General features: G+C 28.5%; 3 protein-coding genes and 1 long non-coding RNA gene across 6 annotated transcripts; 2 read left to right on the plus strand and 2 right to left on the minus strand.

Annotated features, from left to right (window-relative positions):
- Positions 1 to 2: 2 nt before the first annotated feature.
- On the plus strand, positions 3 to 2,119 carry LOC141533330 (zinc finger matrin-type protein 2). The gene is made up of 5 exons (XM_074252151.1): positions 3 to 387; positions 501 to 724; positions 802 to 875; positions 1,445 to 1,590; positions 1,769 to 2,119. Exons 1-5 carry the CDS (start codon positions 382 to 384, stop codon positions 1,916 to 1,918), a joined length of 600 nt encoding a protein of 199 aa, XP_074108252.1. The 5' UTR covers positions 3 to 381; the 3' UTR covers positions 1,919 to 2,119.
- Positions 2,120 to 2,310: 191 nt separating this feature from the next.
- LOC141533326 (uncharacterized) lies at positions 2,311 to 4,959 on the minus strand. Of its 2 annotated transcripts, XM_074252146.1 has the most exons (3): positions 4,846 to 4,959; positions 4,418 to 4,562; positions 2,311 to 4,012 (listed from the first exon to the last, which is right to left on the minus strand). In XM_074252146.1, exons 2-3 carry the CDS (start codon positions 4,432 to 4,434, stop codon positions 2,356 to 2,358), a joined length of 1,674 nt encoding a protein of 557 aa, XP_074108247.1. In that variant the 5' UTR covers positions 4,435 to 4,562; positions 4,846 to 4,959; the 3' UTR covers positions 2,311 to 2,355. The 2 variants fall into 2 exon arrangements, with proteins under 2 accessions (XP_074108247.1, XP_074108246.1); XM_074252145.1 differs by having other exon boundaries at positions 4,418 to 4,876.
- A 952-nt stretch (positions 4,960 to 5,911) lies between these two features.
- On the plus strand, positions 5,912 to 19,624 carry LOC141533152 (proton channel OtopLc). Of its 2 annotated transcripts, none has more exons than XM_074251857.1 (9): positions 5,912 to 6,362; positions 14,761 to 14,995; positions 15,417 to 15,531; positions 16,834 to 17,050; positions 17,148 to 17,305; positions 17,381 to 17,591; positions 17,716 to 17,872; positions 18,275 to 19,138; positions 19,485 to 19,624. In XM_074251857.1, the coding sequence occupies exons 1-8, from the start codon at positions 6,305 to 6,307 to the stop codon at positions 19,110 to 19,112; spliced, it is 1,989 nt and encodes a 662-aa protein (XP_074107958.1). In that variant the 5' UTR covers positions 5,912 to 6,304; the 3' UTR covers positions 19,113 to 19,138; positions 19,485 to 19,624. The 2 variants fall into 2 exon arrangements, with proteins under 2 accessions (XP_074107958.1, XP_074107959.1); XM_074251858.1 differs by lacking the exon at positions 5,912 to 6,362 and adding an exon at positions 13,914 to 14,003.
- Positions 10,352 to 12,670, minus strand: LOC141533153 (uncharacterized). Its single transcript, XR_012480190.1, has 3 exons — positions 12,505 to 12,670; positions 12,225 to 12,427; positions 10,352 to 10,441 (listed from the first exon to the last, which is right to left on the minus strand). It is a non-coding gene; the product is annotated as an uncharacterized LOC141533153 (long non-coding RNA).
- Positions 19,625 to 19,852: the final 228 nt, after the last annotated feature.

Below are 19,852 nucleotides of genomic sequence, written 5' to 3' on the forward strand. Positions count from 1 at the left end.
AAAAATTTTTTTGGAATTTTGTGGCAATTAAATTATTAAAAAAAAATTAATTTAAAAGTTTCACATGTGAAAATTAATAAAAATTACAAGTGACAATTTTTAAAAGTATTTTTTTATTGTAATTAATTTGTTAAAAAAATTTTTAAAATTGACAGCTGACTGTTAACTTCAGTATTATACTTGGAAAATGGTTATAAGAGAAAGACAAAACCTATAAATAATAAATAGATGTCAAATACTTGCATAAGTGTCATTAATAAAATAAATAACAGCTGATAGTTATAATCTATGTCAATTAATTAATTGTTGGTTTATATTTTACTTTGTTTTTTAATTTTCTCACAATATATATTTTTTATTTTTATTATAATTCAGTCGAATATGGCGGTGAGTTTTTTTATTTACAAACAATTTAATTATTTTTAAATATTCTTCATTTTTTTAAATTAATATTTTTTAATATTATTTTTGATATTTTTTTTTTTTTTTTTTTAATACAGCAAAGACCAGATGACCATCGACGGAAATGGAACAGAGAGGAGTACGAGCGGTTGGCGCTCCAACGTCTCCAGGAGGAGATCGCCGAGGAAGAACTGGGTATTCCAAAGCAACCCGCGGTGAAAAGAGAACTGCTGAAACAGCGAGATTATAAAATTGATTTGGAGTCGAAGCTTGGGAAGAGTGTGGTCATTAATAAAAATACACCTTCTTCACAAACTGGAGGGTAATTAATTATTTTTAATAATTTTAATTGCTTACTAATGTCTTTTTTTTTTTTTTTTTTTTTTTTTTTTTTTTTAGATATTATTGCAATGTTTGTGATTGTGTGGTAAAAGATTCAATAAATTTCTTGGATCACATAAATGGAACTAAACGTAAGTTGAGTAATAATAAAAATTAATTTAGTAGATATTTAATAATTTTTTTAACAAATAAATTATGGCAAAAAATCTACTTGTAGAAATTTAAAAAAATTAAAAATGCAATTTTTTAAAATAAATTTATTTGTTAAAAAAATTTTTTAAATGGTCAAGACTGCTTACTTTAATGTTATTGAGTAATATTAGAAAAGTAGACAATTAATTATCAGCTGTCATTAGTTAATAAAATTATTTATTTTTATTTAAGGGAAAATATTTGAAAATTTTCTTTTCTTATTTTAAATAATACGATTTTTTTATCGCTTAAATTTGATGTCACCTGATTTTTTATGAGTTTTGTAACATAAGCTACAAAATTTCGATTTTTAATTTAGAAAGTAGTCATTTAATTAGTTAATTCTAATTTACTCAACTTTTCCTTTTTTCTATTAATAAAATTTAATTAAAATTTTATTTAATTTTAATTTCTATCAACACATTAATTTAAAAATAATAATCTGATGTAATAACACTAATTGCCTGTAATTTTTAATTTACAATCTAATTATATTTATTTTAAATAGATCAAAGAAATTTGGGAATGTCGATGAAAGTCGAACGATCGACATTAGAACAAGTAAAAGCTCGCTTCAATGCAAATAAAAAAAAATTGGAAGAAAAGAAGAAAGATTATGACCTGGAGCAACGAGTCAAGGAATTAAAAGAAGAGGTACTTATAATTTTTAAATAATTTATTATTCACTACTTAGGTGACAGACAAAAATTTTCAACTAAATTTAGGTCACTTGTGTAACTGAAAATTGTCTACTGTAATTATAAATACTACTGTAGATAGCAATCAAATAAATTACATAATTACTCTTTATTAAATTGAATAATTGTTACAGGAAGAAAAAATAAAAGAGTATAGAAAGGAGAAAAGAAAAGACAAGAAACGGAAAATTGAAGAAGCCAATGATGAAGAAATCGGTAGCGGTGGTGATGAAATGGCAGCAATTATGGGATTTTCAGGCTTTGGATCAAAGAAAAAAAAATAATTTATTTATTTAAAAGAAGTTACATACATTTTAAATTTTACGACAAATTTATGTTTAACATTACACTCAAAATAACTATCACAAAAAATAGATGATATTATTCATCTGTTTTTAGTTATACACGTATTAATCACCAGTTTTAATTATCTAGGATTAAGTAGTTATTTTTTTAATGACTTAATAAATTAAGTTTACAAAGTACTAGATTTGTTTTATATAATAAAATAACAAAGTATTTAAAATTTTGAAATAATTATTAAATAAATAAAATTCATTTTTAATGAATAATAACATGACTTATTATTTTTTTCAATAAAACATTTACCGCTTTAAATAACTCTTGCGTACTCTATACGCTTAATCACGTTAAATAAAAAAAGAAAACTGTCTAAAAAACAGAGTAATAAAAAAAATAAATACTTTCAATCATGTCTGGCTTAAACGCTATCAAGGAAGTTAATAACCCCCCGAACCTGTTCTTTAATCTCCTTCATCGATACAGTCTTCAATTTTTTGCGTAAGTCAGTACTTGCAGGAACAATACGACTCGGAGGGACTTTCTTCCAGCCTTCGTTAAGCTCATCGCAGCAATTAGAAAGCAATTTGACAGGAGATGAATCAGAACTGTCGCTAAATTCATTTTCGCCAAACGATTTTAGAAATATTGGTGTTGGCAACAAACTAAATTGCGAACTTTGTGACGGCGGAGTGAAAATTTCAACCGCAGGTTTATTCCTTAAATTCAAAGGATCATCTTTAAAATCAGACCGCTCTACAGGACCTGCCTGAGAATTAATTGGTGATTCTAAAAAAGGAGTAAGTAGCTGAGTATCACTTTTAGCGTAGTCGTGATCAAGACTAGCAAAAAATCGGTTCAAATTTGGTGTAGGAAAAGATTCAATGCTTGAGCATTGACTAAACCCTCTCGAAGGAATTTCTGGATCACTTTCATTGAAGCTAAGTCTCTCGAAGGATCGACGAACTGAATTAAATTCAGACAGAGAAACAGGCTCGCGATATTTTTGGCCAGCTGGCAAAAAATAATCCTGCGAAGTTATTGACTGGGATGGAGGAGAGACTTCTATGTCAATTATTGAGTCTCTTTGGCTTTGAGAATTCATTGGAGTAGGTACATAGTCTTTTATAGTTGGCGAAGGGGTGCTTAAATCATACGTCAAATTTCCTTGGCTTTGAGAAGACATCTGAGTCGGTATATATTTTGTCAAAGCTGTCAAAGCTGGTGAAGAAATATTAATGTCATCAATTTTTGAAATTTCTTGAATTTGAATAATTTCTAGGCTTGATTTATCTTGTAAAATTTCTTCTTTTTGACTCTCATGCTTGTCATCACATTCACCTAACCCAGCAAAAGGATATTTATTGAGTTTCTCCACCAATTCTCTTCTTATTGATGATTGTGACCATTTTTCTTCCGGTTGCGGAGAGATTTCACAGCAAGGGGAAGAAACTTGCTCATTACATTCACCTAACCCAGCAAAAGGATATTTGTTGAGTTTCTCCACCAATTCTCTTCTTACTGATGATTGTGACCACCTTCCTTCCGATCGTGGAGAAGATTTAGAGCAAGGGGAAGCAACGGAATCATATTCACCTAATCCCGAAAAAGGATATTTAATTTTTTTGCCAACTTGGGAGATTGAATCCAAATATTTTCCAGTGCCTGATTTCATTGGAGTTAATTTGCGTTTTTTAGTAGGCGTTTGCTGATCACTGTCGTTGATTTCTATCCATGAGTATGTTTCAGGGTCGAAAATCTTCCGCTTCTTGGGCGTAGGTGGACAAGAATTCTCCTTCGTGTCAGAATAATAAGGATTGCACAATCCGTATAATCGGAGAGTTTTCTTCGGAGTTGAAGGGATTGTCATTGGGCTTGTCATTTTTGAAAATTTTTTGTCAGTCGAATTGGTCAGAAGGTAATTTTCTATCTTCGATGGAGGGGAAGATGACTTTAATTTTTTGACAAGAGGATTTAGTTTTTTGACAACTTTAAACGGTGCTGGAATGCGGGATTTTTTTTCTCGGGTCTTCAACAGCTCTTCGGCCAGCGCACCTGTGACTTTTTTCTCGCCAGTCCTATTAAATGAGAAAAATAATTCAGTTTAAAATTAATATCAATTACTCAAATAGAAAGTTTATCTACTTGTACTAATTAACGAGACATTAATCCGGATTTTTATTAATTATAATTAGAAATAATCTGTTTGATTAAATTGTAAATTTTTACCTGACATCTGATAATTTTTAGAATTTTTTTTTTTTAATAAATAAATTATAGCAAAGTAAACTTATTTAAAAAATTCAATTTTAAGAAGCTCTTAAAAATTATAAACATAGTTTTTTTAATTTTTAACATGTCAAACTTTTATTTTAATTTTTTTCAATTAATTTTTTAATAAGAAAAATCGTAAAAATTGTCAGATTTCTGCTAATTTTATTTTAATTAATTTTAGTATCATAATTTCAATGTAATATATTTACCTTACAATATTTCCCATAAAACAAGGAATTCCAAATTTAACCAGAGCTTTTCCATTGAGTTGTTTCTCCGTCAGAAAAGGGTATCTCACTTTCAGCAGCGCAATTTCCCTTTGAATGATATTGTGCCAATTATCACCTGCTGGAACTTTGACAATAGCCTTATTAATCCACTTGTCAACGACGTCAAAGCACTTACTCTCGCATTTAGCATAATTATTAAATTTTAATTTCGGTTTTACGTCATCAGCGTCTTCAGAATAGCAGACATCATCATGCTCGACTTTAATAGCCATTAATTTTTTATTAAAATCCAAATCACAATCCATCATTAATTAGTATTGTCTGTTATTAGCTTTTTTTACTAATAATTCATGCAAATGTTATAAACATTCCTTAAGTTTTATATAATTTCGGTAGCTCTTACTTACGTCGTTGTTTTTCCGTCCCTTTGCCTCTTAGTTACGCCGTTAATAACCGTTAAAACACTTGCTGCCAAAAAATAATTGAAGGTTTTGAATTTGCGGCCATCTAGCGGCAGCCGGAAAAACTAATTATGTTGCCAAAAAAAATAATGCGTACATTTATTGTTAAAAAATAATTCTAAAATAACTGTTTTAATAAAAAAATTTATTGAAGTTAAATAAAAAAATAAATAATAATTTAATTAATTAGTTAAAAGAAAATAAAAATAAAAATACAAAGAAGAAATAAATTTTTTAACAAAGTGATAAAGTTTTTTTAATTGACATTTTTAAAACTAAAATAATTAAACTTTCAATAAAAATAAATATTTAAAAAATCTAGAACGCAATTTTATTTATAAATTTATAAATTCTATAACTTACGTTCGTATTTGTAATAAAAGATTTCAAAGTAGATAAATTCTAACCAACTGGCATGACTATCTTCACCAAGATCATGTAATGAGTGTAAAGTTATAAAGAATCATACTTCTGAAGAAGATATTACATGATTATGTATCCGTGAAATTATACTTTATTTATTTCTTCATTCTATTTATTTTTTCCAGAAGCAAAGGGCCAGTTTATTGTAATGTTAAAGAAGACTATAAATAAATAAATTTATTTGTCTGGAAATTAGAGCCTGGATTTCGTGAGGAATAATTTAGAGAGGGAACAAGGGTCCCCGCCGAGGTGTAAATCCCCACCTCAGAACTTTTTCCAGTATTTGAGAAAAGAAGCTGGTGCGAAGAGATCCCGGAGTTATTTCATTCTCAGACTTGCGCGTCGACGCGTTGCTTCGAATCTTGAGTAAAATATTTTATTTAAAATTTATTTTGTTTATTTAAATTAGTTTTAAAACTAACAATTACTTCCTTGAATAATTTTCAGGTGAATAATCAACAAAATAAAATAATCTTGAAAAATTTTGATCATTTGACTTTTAGTCTAAAGTATCAACAAAGTGAAAGTGATTATGAAGAAAGTATAATTTAATTAAATTGAAATTAAAACTAATGATCATTAATTTGTTATCGATTTTAAAATAATTGATAATTAATAATTAAATTGACAAACCGTAAATATTAAAATAATTAATAATGTGAGTGTTTTTAAATTGGTGGGTGATGTGGAGCAAAATAGTTATTAAGAATCATGACTAATCATGATTTGGGCTTCAACAGAAAGAGACGTTAATAAAAAACTAATCCCTCGGTTGGTTGATCCATTTTTTTCTAGTTCAACTTCTCCAGGTGAGGATAAAAAAACAAGTGAACATATAAATATAAGTAACATAAGTGATGAGACACGTGCGAGGTAGTAAATGCCAGTGAACGGGAAGCTGACATACCAGTTTCCATAGTTTTTTTTATTACACCCTTAGAACATCATACGCAGTGCATCAAAGTTTTAAAGCAGCTCAAGAATGCCGCGGACTTCAAGATCTCTCCAGCCGATTGAAGAGTCTAACTCTGCAAAATTCAGTACGTGGTTTATTTTTATCAAAAGCTAATTCAAATTTTTTTATGACACTGAAATTGAGAGATATCTGATAATTTTAAAAATTTTTTTTAACTAACAAATTATCAAAAAATTGTCAAGTGTCTGCTAACTTCAGCCTTATATTTTTTCACACAGATTACTTTTTAAAAAAATAAATATACATTGTTTATTTTTTTTTTATTTTACTTTATAAAAGCAATTATTTAATTATGACATTTAAATTAGCTGTCACGACAATTTTTTAATTTTATTTAATTAAAAAATTTGCTCCAAAAAATTATGAAAATTAATTTAGCACATTTTGAATAATTTAAAAAATTTTATAGCAAAAAAAAATTAAAAAAAAAAAAAAAAAAATTGACATGTAGAAATTTAAAAAAATAAAAAACGCAATTTTTTAAAAATAATTTTTGGAGCAAAATTTTCTTGATAAATAAAATAAAAAAATTGTTAAATAACTGCTAACTTTAATGTTATTATAAAATTGTATTTTTAATTTTTAGATCTCAATTTTTTTTGCCATAATTTATTTGTTATAAAATTTTTTAAATTATTAAATATGTGCTTAATTAATTTTCATGCAATTATCTCATTACAAAATAAAATACCGAGAATCTCCGTGTTTTATATCTTGCGCTAATTATTATAGTAATATACATATTATTTCAGTTTACTTTCTCTTTTTGTTTTCACGGAAGTATTTTTTATTTATCACAATAATCTTAGCTCTATTATTATAGAACTATCAATTTATAAAATTTTTTATTAATACTCAAAAGAATTCTATTTTGTTAACTCATGCGAATCATATTGATTCATATTACTTAGATCCACCAACAATTGCTCCATAAACTCTGTTATTATTTTTAAATCTTCATAAAACCAATCTGAAAGTGAACAAAATATTGAATAATATTAAATTAAATAGAAGAAAGTTATTCAAAAAAATTAATATAAATAATTTAAACAAAACGCAAGCATACAGCAATTATTCTAAAAAGTATTTACCGTTAAGTAAGTGAAATAAAATATATATTTTCTATGCAAATAAAATTAGAAATTTTGTAACTTTAAGAGTTTACTTTGTCTTTGCTGAGTGTTGAAGAATTTAAGGATAAATAATAAAATTGGTATTGGTCCAAACGTCCATAGCCAGGGAAAACGATGCCGTGTTCCGTTAATACTCAAGACTTTCTCAATTGACTGTGGATCATCTTCGTAGCACGAGAATGTTCTAGCCATTTATTTAACTACGCGTGTTAAGTCTGAGATCTTGATCTCTATTCGTATTAAAATATAATCAATCGAAGACAAGGAATAAATAATTATTAGCGGTAAAATTTTTGCCACAAATTCAAAATTGCAATTCATAATTAATTTTTTGATATTACCGGGAAAATATCGGTCCTATAAAAATTTTTTTGAACAAAAATTATTCAAAATTTAATTTTATAAAAAAAATGTTCCTTATGTTTTTTTTTTTTTTTTTTTTTATATTTTTATAATTAGCAAAAAAATTGAATCATTGATCATGAATCTTAATTGAGAAATTACGATAAAAAAATTTTTCAAACTTTAATTTTATGAAAACAATGTCTGTTATAATTTTTTTTTAGGATCTTTTTTAGTGTGAACTATAAATAAATAAAATATTGCTTTTTTAAATAATAAATTTTGTTAAATTGTACTGTACTTTCTTAAATATTGGCATTTTTTAAAATATAAACCTCATTTTGATGTTATACACTCATCAAGAGCTTTCATTTGAGTACCCACATGCATTTTTGATATATTTTTCATATATATATATATATATATATATATATATATATATATATATATATAATATATATAAATATATGAAAAATTGATGTGGGTACTCAAATGAAAGGTCTTGATGAGTTTAATGTCGGAATGAGCTTATATTTTTAAAAATGTCAATAGTTCACAAGATACAAGGTCAAGCTTCAATATAAATAATAAATAATAAATAATTATTTCTTCCTTAAAACTGTACCTCGTTGATAACTACCCTCTATTATATGACTTTTCATTACCACATATCATGATATCGAGGCGTGTCGCTTAAATGTCCTTCAATATATAATTTACTAGCCTACTTTGTAGAGATTTATTAAAAATGATCAGTATCTTTACTTTCAGTTAGCAATTTAATGAAGTTTGTCGTACGATAGCCAGGCATTGAGCGGGTTTATTAATGAAAAATCTATCACAGAAAATACCCGTCAGCAAACTATTTTTTCCCATCGTTAAATACGATGAATAATAAATCCTAAAGAAAATGATTTTTTTTCATTAATTATACATTTCACACCAGCTGTTCAATAAATTACATTAATGACCGGTTATATATAATTTCCAATCCACTTTCTTGAAAAATCAACTCAAGTATTGCACTCTGACTCTGATATTAAATTATTCCAACTGTAATTATTAATAAAAATAATTTTTATTGCTTTCTGGAAACCGGTGACCTAAAAACAATTTTAATATCAATTATAATTACCCTTTTATATTTGTAAAAAATTAATTTTAAAGCCAATAATTGTTTATTGAAAGAAGCTAATGATAAAAAATTAAATAATAATGGATATCATGATAAAAATTACGCGTCTTCAACTATAATTTAATATCATTATTAATTTTAATTAAAATAATCAACATATTGAGGTAAATTATATCCCGTATGAATGGCTATCATGATCCCAGCGGATCCTCGCAGTCCAGCTGTTGCAATTTTTCAGCTCAATCCGCAATTAATAACGTAAATTAGCTTGTAAGCATTTAATTTTTAAATTCTCTCTTATGACACTAATGTCCCACTTGAATCGCTTGTAAATAAATACGAGATTTGCTTCATCAGAGCCCAGATGCTCGTCATCTGCTCTTTGAATACGTTCTGCGACAATAGATTCTTCAGCATGATTAATCGTTAATTATTATTATCATCACTACCAAAAAAGTCATTCGTCATTCATCTTATATCCCAGATCATTGTGATATCTTCATGTAGAATTAATTCTATACAATTATAATGATTAGAAGCGCCAAGATTTTAGCTGCGAATTTTTTCAAATAATTTTCAAGCCGTAAAAGATAGCTTCAACCTATCAAATTTATGTTAAAATTGATCTAATTATCTTCAATTTGAGCTATTATTCGCCGTCTTTTGATACTTTTTTCATTTTATTTCGTAGTTGAGAAAATAAAAAAAAAAATAATTTTAAGCTTTATCGTCAAAAAATTTTCATATTTTTAAAATATTGTTTTTGTCAATATTTTAACAAAAAATTAAACTATCCATGTCGGGTGTGGCCAAATGACACTTTTTGGAATTACAGCTAAAATATTAATTTTTTGAAAAAGTTATAAGAAACATTTTTTTTTTTTTTTTTTTTACAAAATTAAATTTCAAACAACTTTTTCATAGAGTTGGGTAAAACAATTACCCATTTTTTTTTACACCTTTACTGGCAAGATCCTTAAAAAATTTTAGTGTTTGAATAGGCCTCGAATGTTAATTGTTTGGAAAGTTTTGTTTACGCACACGGGTCACGATCGAGCTAGATCCATTTGATCGGCTACCACTACTCTCGGTTCCTCGTATTGTTTCCGGAATATTGAGACCAGTTTCTCTAGTGATTGCCCAACAAGGCAAGACTTCTGATCGCGGAAATATTTCTTCTTTTTGAAAAAAATTTCTTCAATTAAATCAGTCTTCTATAATAATAATAATTAATAAATCATAAAGAGTCTCTTAAAATAGCAAAAGAATTGAGTACTCACGTAACAAAAAATTCCGACTGTAAAGTTGACTAGTACGTGACTTCCTTTGGCACAATTTAGCCAAAGTTAACGTCTTGGACAATGGTAGCGGAGTTAGCGGGCATTCCGGTAGTTGTCAGCGGTAAGGACAAGTCATCATCTGAATTGACCGAGTCTTCTGAATCAGAAGCGAGTGAAGAAAAAACTAACCGGCCAAGATGGATTAGAACAGCTACGCGTGATCCTGTTTACACAGTTCTTGATCATCGAAATCCTGTTTGTAAAAATAATAGCAGTAAGTGCTTGGAAATAGCGATAAGTGCTGTAATTGTGAAAAGTGAGGAAGCAATTGAAGACCCAGAGCCGCTGTACAGTGTTGTTAACAAGCCGTCAAAGATTGACGCTAATTTAGTCAAAGAAGAAAAGGTAAGAGAAGAAATACTGAGCAAGCAGCTAGAGCTTCACAAGTGGCTGGAGTCAGCTGGCCAAGAAATATTGATGGAGGAAAAACCGGACCCTTGGGCAGCTCCGGGGATCTCTGTCCCTCGAGGCGTAATCGGAGTCGTCGGGCCTTATGGCAGGGCTTACATTAATCCCAATGAAAAGCGCGAGTTTATGCTGGAAGAAGAGCATGAAGAAGTTGAGGATATTTCAATGCGCGAAGACATTTCTACTGCCGTTGACTCCATTGACGGGAGGTACAAGTCTGAAGATGATAAAGACAGTCATATTGTGAAGAAAGAGATCTATCGCAGACCCAAGTGGCGCGTTATCACCGAGATTAACGAAGAAGAAATCATTAAAGAAATTATTATGGATAAAGAAACTCTTGATCGCGATCAAGAAATCGATGATATCTACGGTGATAAACTGCCGAAATATATTCTTAAAGACAATTATGATAACGGTAAGAATTGCAATGGAATCTGGAATAAAAATATTTATTTATAGTAATTTTAAATTGTACTATTTTAAACTCTACACGTATTACGGTATTTAGTGATACTGTAATCGAAGAAGATATGTAAGTACCGGTAGAAAAATCGCGGCGTGCATAAACAAAACTTTAACACCACTCAATCATTTTTTTTTTTTTTTTTTTTACATTGTTTGCTGATGTTAATATTCCTAGGAGAGTTTTTACTATGAATATTTATCGCAGCCTGGAATGTAAGTTATTTACATTTGAGAAGAAAACAGAATTATAAACCATGACCTTCTTCAATTTTTTTGGGTAAAAAGTGGTCGTAAAAATTTTATTTAGCTTTTCTGTTATTAAAATCCGAACAAAAATAGTTTCACTGTAAAAAATCGCGCCTACGTTTACAAGAGTATTGAAAAAAACATTTTTTACAAAAAAATATGAAATAAAAAAAAATCCTAGTAACTGATATGATTTTCGGAAGTTAAAAAAAAAATTTGTTTTAAATTTAAAAATTAAAAGAAACAATTTTGAAATGTATTTTTAAATACGCTCCAAAAAAAATTTTAAGTACACAATAACATGGCTTTGACTTGCATTAGAGAAGAAATCAACTCGTAATTTCATACCATGACCTTCTTAAATATTTCAGCGATTTTTTTTTTTTGTATAAAAAATTATCATAAGAATTTAATTTATCTTCTCTGTTATTAAAATAAATTTCTTCTTCATGAAAATGAAATAAAGACTAAATAATAACACAGAATGAAGTAAATTAAATTTTAGATCAAACTATTAAACATTTGAGCCCTTTAGGATTATTTACAAACACTTTTTATCAATTTTAATTAGTTTCTTTTTTAAAAGGACGATAAAAAGAATTTAAACATCAAATTAAATTTGAAATTAGGGAAAGTCCGGTTCTATTTATAAACTTTTATCGGAAGATAATAAAAAGAGAGACAGCGGTTGACCTAAATCGCTTTAAATCTCGGGTTGTGCGGTAAACAAGTACTTTCTTCTTCTTATCACTGTTTAAATTAAAGTTATCCTGATTGAATAATAAATCGATGAAGAATATTCCACAAAATCGATTAGATCCGAATCTTGGCAAATAAATAATTGAATTATTCACCCGAGTCCTGATTTTCTATAAATATTATTCCGTTACGACATCTGCCGTTACGTATTAAGCGATTCAGTGTTGTTAGACAGAAGCCCGGATGATGATAATGGTCCAATCATGACTTAGGTCGATTTTAAACGCTTCTGCAATTACAGTTAGAATCCAATCTGCTCTGCAATTGGCACGTGTTCCTTTCACAATCAGTTCTGCTCCTGAAATTTATATTTTAGTTTCATTTAAATATTCATATGGTAATTTATATTGGGTTTTTATTTAAATAAGTTAGTACTAGTTTCTTAATGGACTCCTCGTTTCCTGATAAGCCGGTTATGTTGGTGGTTTATGGAAGAAATAGTTAAGACTGTTGAAAATCTGGAGACTTTGATGCTCCTCAGTCTGCTTTTTGACACGAAAATAAACGCATCGTAGTTTTTTATTAAAAAATTTGTGTGATTTTTTTCTATTTCTTAAAAAAATTAAAAATATTAGTGAGTGTTTTACAATTAAAATAATTTCTATTTCGTCTTTATTTTTTTTAAATAATAAATTTTATTATAAATAAATAACTTGAATTAAAAAAACTTTAATATTTCTTCAGAAGAAATATTTAAACCAGCCTGAGCATTAATCAATTATTTTTAATATAAAATTTTTTTTTATCTATGTTGAATTTTTATTGATTTTGATTTATCGACGCTAAATTAACACACTTAATATTTCCTGGTTGAATAAAATTATTTGACAGTTTAAAAATTGCTTACTTTTAAATTATGACTGAAGAAAGATCCCACTCATTAATTTACAAATAACTAAACATTAAAAAAAAACCTGAAAGAAAAATTATTCATTGCTTTTAAAATTTTTTTACAATTTCTTCTTTTTTATTTTAATTTTTAATCCATCATTTTAATTTTAATCATTTTATTTTAAACATATCTCGCTATTTTTAACTTTCAATAATTATAATTGATAAAGATTCTTCATTATTTTTAAATTAAAAATATTCTAAACTGTTTTTTACAGCTCATTTATATTTCTTCTTCAGTATTACACCCTAAAATAAAAAATAAAAAATAATAAAGAATTGTTAATATCAATAAAATAACACACTTAATATTTTCAAGTATAAAAAAATAATTTGAAAGTTTAAAAATGACTTACTTTTAAATGATAACTAACAAGATAAAGATCCTCAACAACTTAAAATAAAAATAAATTATTAAAAAGTAATAAATAATAAAAATATTTTTAGCAAAATAAAAATTTATTTCTTCCTTGAATATTTTTACTTTCATTAAATAAAAATTTCTCGGAAATAAATCTAAATACTTATCTCAGCACATATTATCATTAGTCAGTTTAAATGGAGCCATGTAACGCATTACATCCAATAACGTCGGATATGTTAAGTTAAACATGCTTTCTTTCCTCAATTTGAATGTACGGCAGATTGCATGTTAATTATTATTATTTTATTAGCATAATTAATTATTCTGTGACGTTGCGTTAAATTTCTCGCATACAGCAGCGCACTTTGATTGATTATTCCTTGATCTTGAGTTGAAATTCTTCAGTCAAATACTTTCTTAGTTTCGCATATCAATCATTGTCTTGCTCTGCAATTCTTATACATTTAATACTATTTTTTTTTATAATATTTATACTCGTATGTTTCCAAGAGAAAAATAGCTTCCGCATGACAGCACTCGTGTAATGTACACTCATACCTATACTTATTATATTCAGTGCATCAATTTAACGGATTCACGAGCACGTACTCCACTCTGTGTATTGTTATTATTTTACTTTATACATTTATAATGTCTAATGAGTTTTTAAATACTTGCTCTTCATATTTATAATATTCAATGAAGAAAACAATAAATATTAATAATCAAAACGAATATTTAATAACTAATTACTGCTTATTAGTATCAGTATTCAAATAATTATATTCTTCTTTTAAAACTGTCGATAACTAGTTTCTAGTTATAACTAGAAAATTTAAATAAACGAAATAATAAGAATGCAAATTGCTGATATTTTTATTAAATAATGTGTGATAAATGCTGGAGGTATTCAAATGTAATATTGATAAAATAAATGCAATTATCGAGACGAATCGTTCATGGATGTGTGAATTGAGATTGAAGAAAGTTGTTTAACGATACAATTCTTTTACTTTGACTTGATAGTTGTTAAGTAGTAAATAATAATAGGAACGTTGATTTTACTTCATGGATCAGATCGTTGTTTCTTTTTAATTTTATAATATACGCCTTCAAGCTTTTGCTTTCGTTATATTGTCTGCTATCATTTTTATTATTCATTTTATTTATAAATTCAATTTTTATTACTTTTATTTTTAAACTTGGATATTCATTTTTTATCATTTCTTCTTTTTCATTATTATTTTTATTTTTATATTTATTTTGTCATTACCGATTTTCAATATTGATAAACTTATTTTTACAGCTCATTCTTATTTCTTCTTCAGTATTATACCTTAAAATAAAAAATAAAAATAATTAATAATTGTTAACAGCAAACAATGAACCGCATGACCGTGATAGCTTGAATGAAACTGGAAGCACAACAGGTGGCACAACAGAGGGCAATCCAGGAAACAATCGCAGTGAAAAAGCTGGCCCTAGTGAACCAGCAGATACTAATCAAAGTGCTAAACCAATTTCCACAACGGCACCACCTCGATCTCTTGTTTCTAGGATTCTCGCGCGCGCGAGATCTCCTGATGATCTTCTAGACCAACCAGAGCCTTAGTAAGTTCTTAAATATAAATAAAATTATTTAGCCGATATCTGAAAAATTTTATTAAAAAAAATATTACAAAAAATTTCACATGTAAAATATTTAAAAAATTATATGTGCAATTTTTTTTTTTAATTATCTTTATAATTTTTTGTAATTATTTAAATGAAAAAAAATATTGAATCTAGCAGACATTAATTAATTTTTAGAATAATATAATAAACAGAAAATTTAATAATTAAAAAAAAATATTAATTTTTTTAACTTGTTAAAATTTTAAATTATTAATTTTTTTAAATTGTTTATTTTTTTAAATCAATAATTTTCAATTAATTGTTTATTTTATTCAATTATAAAAAATTAATTTTAATTAATATCTGCTATATTTAAAATCATAACAAAAATATTAAATCTAAATTATATTTCTTCCAGCTCTCAACTATGGATTGTCCTATCAAACGTTTACGGAGAGCTGATAATAGTCCTGATGATGGCACTGTGCCTAGCAGAAGTAATGGATACTCCTGTTCAACTGTTAAGCCTCCAGGTAAACCTCGTAATTTTCAGCACAGAGTTAACTCAGAAGAATCAAGACACACATGTCCTGACGAACTCGTGCTCGGTATCTAATCACTCGATCGCAACGTAAGATTTCTAATTCGCTTGTACTTGCGAAGTGAAATCGCAGTACGATAAAGGCGCTTGTCTTATATCTACTCACTGTTTGTATTATCAAAACCTGATACTGTTCTATTCTTTTGTATTATTGTATTATTGTATTATTGTATTATAGGTTTGTTTATTGTTATAAAAAACAAGCTATTCCACTAGAGTAAATAGTAAGGATTATTATTTTTATTTTTACAATTGTTAAACCGGAAGTTTGCTCCTTGATTATCTTTAGAAGTTTATATCTTCAGATTATCAAACTATCACTATCAGTTTCCGGTTAACGATGTATTATTAATATCCTTTTATTTTTTTTGAGTAATTGAGAGAAAGTGTGCAACTTTGTTCGATCTAACATTCACTTATCACCGGATTATTTTTCAAGTTCAATATTTATTATTAATTATAAAAAAAAAATTTATTTAATTTTTTTATTTATTAAATTAGAACTAAAAAATATTTTTTTTTTAAATTGCAATCATTGTTTTTTAAATTTTTTATAAAGGAAAATTTTTTTTTTTAATTTTTTCAATCAAAAAAATTTTTTTTCTAATAAATTATAGTAAAAAAAAAATTTATTTTTAAAATTCTATCTTTAGAAGCTCTAAAAAATCATAAATGCAATTTTTTAAAAATATATTTTATTAATTAAAAAAATTAAAAAATAGTCTGCTAGTTTTAGTATCATAAAAATGACAATTTTTAATAATTTTCTTATTAAAAAAAGTATTTGATTTATTTAAAATTTTTTTTTTTTTTTAGAGAATTGTCCACATACTTGAAATTTTCTGAAATAACCTTGTGGTCAGTAAAATAATTAAAAATTACAAGATTCATTTAAAATTACTGATGTGAGTTCTAATTTAAGTTTTGCAAAAGAGAAGAAAGTAAATCACAATTCACAACGTGTAATTACACTTATTGTTTGACCTAGACCTCGATGGTTAACCAACATCAAGAATGCTACGTCTTGATAAATTCCATGAATCAGTTTTTAGGATAATTTCTTTCAAGACTAAAAAATAAAAATAAAACTAATTTTAAATTGACGACACTAAATTCATTCTCAAATCTACTTCCATTTCTTCTGTCAAATAGTCTTTTTTTAATTTTTATAACAAATCAATTATAATAAAAAAAAAAAAAAAAATAATTAAAAAAATTCAATATTTTGTTTCAGAGTGTGTTCCTGATGTACCTTTATGTCGGAAGTATAATCGTAATAATAAGTATTTACCTGTGGGTGCTGGTAGACAGCTGTGGAAGTCTATCAGGTAGCAGAGATGACATCGAGCTCGGCGGGACCTCGCTCACAAGATTTGGTTCCCTAAAAAAAGCTCACATTTCACGGTCTCGCACCGCTCCAACAAGTTTCTACATCCGTGTCGGAGCTTTACGTAAGACCCCCAAAAAAAAAAAAAAAAAAAAAAAAAAATTATTCTTATTTTTAAATAATTTTCATAACTAACTTGTTACTTAATTACAATTCTCCAGTATTCGGTCTGGCGACGCTGGTCTTCAATGGGTTGGAAATGGCGATGCATTCATTGATGCAAGGAGCTGAGTGTCTTAATGACATAGTTTTCGTCCACCCAGCTCTCCACGGGATGTTTACTTTTTTACAGATGCACTTTCTTTTTGTTAACTCACAGGTACGCTTACGTTTTAAAAAAAGTAGTTATTACATAATAAATTAGTTATTACATAATTATTTATTTTTGCACTAGGTGTTGGTGGAGCGCTTTGGATTAGCAGCGAGATTCGGTTTCATTCACTTAGCCGCTACGAATATCGCTGTTTGGGCACGTCTCGTTATTTGGGATTCTGCGTTAGAGTGGACGTACTTTGTTCACTTAGCACAGAGAGGACAGGATCAGTCTTCTCTCAGTCTAAAAGGTTTTTCTGGATCACTTACTAGGCATACACGTGATATTTTTGGTAAGTTTTATTAAATTTGTTTTTAAAATTTAGCTTTGAATTATTTCATGATCCTTGGTCCTCGGATTACAGTTCATCAATTTAAATTTTACAATATTAATTTAAAAAAAAAATATTCTTTCAGGACATTCTTCAGAATATGTCGTTGGAAAATACCAACCAATATCAGATGAAAAAATTGCACAGGTAGTTACTCTTCAAGAGTGCTTAAATACCAACACATTAGGCCAATTATGGACATCAAGCATGTCATTTCTTTACCCTTTTATTGTACAATTTAGGTAAGTTAATCATTATTATTATTATTATTATTATTATTATTATGAAAAAAAAAAAAAAAAAAATATTTCATTAAATTAAAAAATTACCTGGTATCTTGTGAGTTATTGACATTTTGAAAGATATAAGCTCACTCCGACATTACACTCATCAAGACCTGTAATTTAAGCACCCACATCAATTTTTCATATATTTATATATATTATATATATATCATATATATGTATATATGAAAAATATATCAAAAATGCATGTGGGTACTCAAATGAAAGCTCTTGATGAGTGTAACGTCGGAATGAGCTTATATCTTTAAAAATGTCATTATTTAATAAAGCAAAATTTTATTTATTCATAGTTGATAAAAAAAAAAAAATTATAATTGAAATTTTAATTTTACATTTCAGTTTAATAGCAGCAGCGGTGACGTTCGTGATGGGTCAAAACGTAGGAAGAAATCGTTTTTCCCACAAGCAAAAATTTCACAGCGTGAAAGACTTGACAGGTCAGACGCGGGTAGGCTGCGACGGAGCAAGTAAAGGTCTCTTTCTGGGGATCCTGAGTATGACAGCGGGAATAGTAGTGATTTTAATCTTCCTAGTAGTAAGAGAAGACGAAAACTTCCCACCTGCGACGCTGTCGTGGCTGACCAGCGGAACGCTGATAGGAATTTTGTCTCTGAGCGGAGTGATGACAGCCAGTGGTCTAGTTCAAGTAAGACAAATGTCGATAGTCTCGCGAGCACCTGCCTCGCTGGACAACATTCTGTCAAACATCGCAATCTTCGGTGTACAACTCTATTCCATATTTACCGCGGTGGTCTGCGCCTGCTTCTTGGCAACCGTCGACGGCGAGCACGAGACAGACAGTCGCGGCCGACATATCATGCTGCTAACAGCGTCAGTGCTTCAGCTGGTCCAGTGTTTTGCTCAGAGCACGCTGATAGCCGAGGCGTCAAAGAGATCTTGCATCACCCGGTACCAAATGATGACCAAGCCCGCCCGTCAAGTCATCACCTTTTTGCTGTTCAGCAACGCAGTTCTCTGGGCCTTTGACACGGTAGTCACTCAGAACTGGGTCTCGCAAGAGATCCAGCTCAGGTTCTTCGGCGTTCTGGCCTGGGGAATTATTTCTAGGACTTGTGTACCCTTGCTGGTATTCTACAGATTCCACAGCTGTGTTTTATTATTGGAGATCTGGAATAAATGCTACAGAACTCCCAGAGGAGAGTTGCCACTCAACTGACGGCACGTCTCATCGCAACGTTCTAGGTATCCTAGTCGTTTCTTAATTATTGACATTTTTTAAGATTTAAGCTCATCCTAATGTTACACTCATCAAGAGCTTTCATTTGAGTACCCACATGCATTTTTATATATTTTTCATATTTACATATATATAATATATATAAATATATGAAAAATTGATGTGGGTACTCAAATGAAAGGTCTCGATGAGCATAACATCAAGATGAGCTTATATCGTTAAAAATATCATCAGTAGACGAAATACAGCGTCATTTCTTAGTTATTAACATTTTTTAAAACCAATATTTTGGCCAATATTCTATAATTAATTTTTAACCAAGACAATATAAAATAATTTTTTAAATTCCAGACCTCAGTCAAGCAAACACCGCTCTAACAAAAAAAGGAAGCAAGTAAAACTGGAATGTCCGACCCACCGAATGCCCAGTGGCCTAGCTTGCAATCCAAACCCCCTTTTCATCGACGACTCAATCCACTACATCTACCCGTACATCGACAGTGGCAGCTGGCTGTACTTGGAAACAAATCCCGCGGTTTACCCGTCCAGCTCCAGGGAATCTCACCACTATCGGCATCACCATCACCATCTTCCTCGGCACCGTCGTATCGCCAGCGACCCTGGAAGACTGATTTATCTCCAAGACATTAATCGCAGTCACTGTCTGCATCACCGTCGCGGCTTAAGTTTCAGCGGTGATTTTATTCTTGAAGATATTA

This window comes from Cotesia typhae, unplaced genomic scaffold (genome assembly GCF_013202065.1).
Source record: "Cotesia typhae breed Kobodo isofemale line unplaced genomic scaffold, CoteBio_Ctyphae contig_83, whole genome shotgun sequence".
NCBI lineage: Eukaryota > Metazoa > Arthropoda > Insecta > Hymenoptera > Braconidae > Cotesia > Cotesia typhae.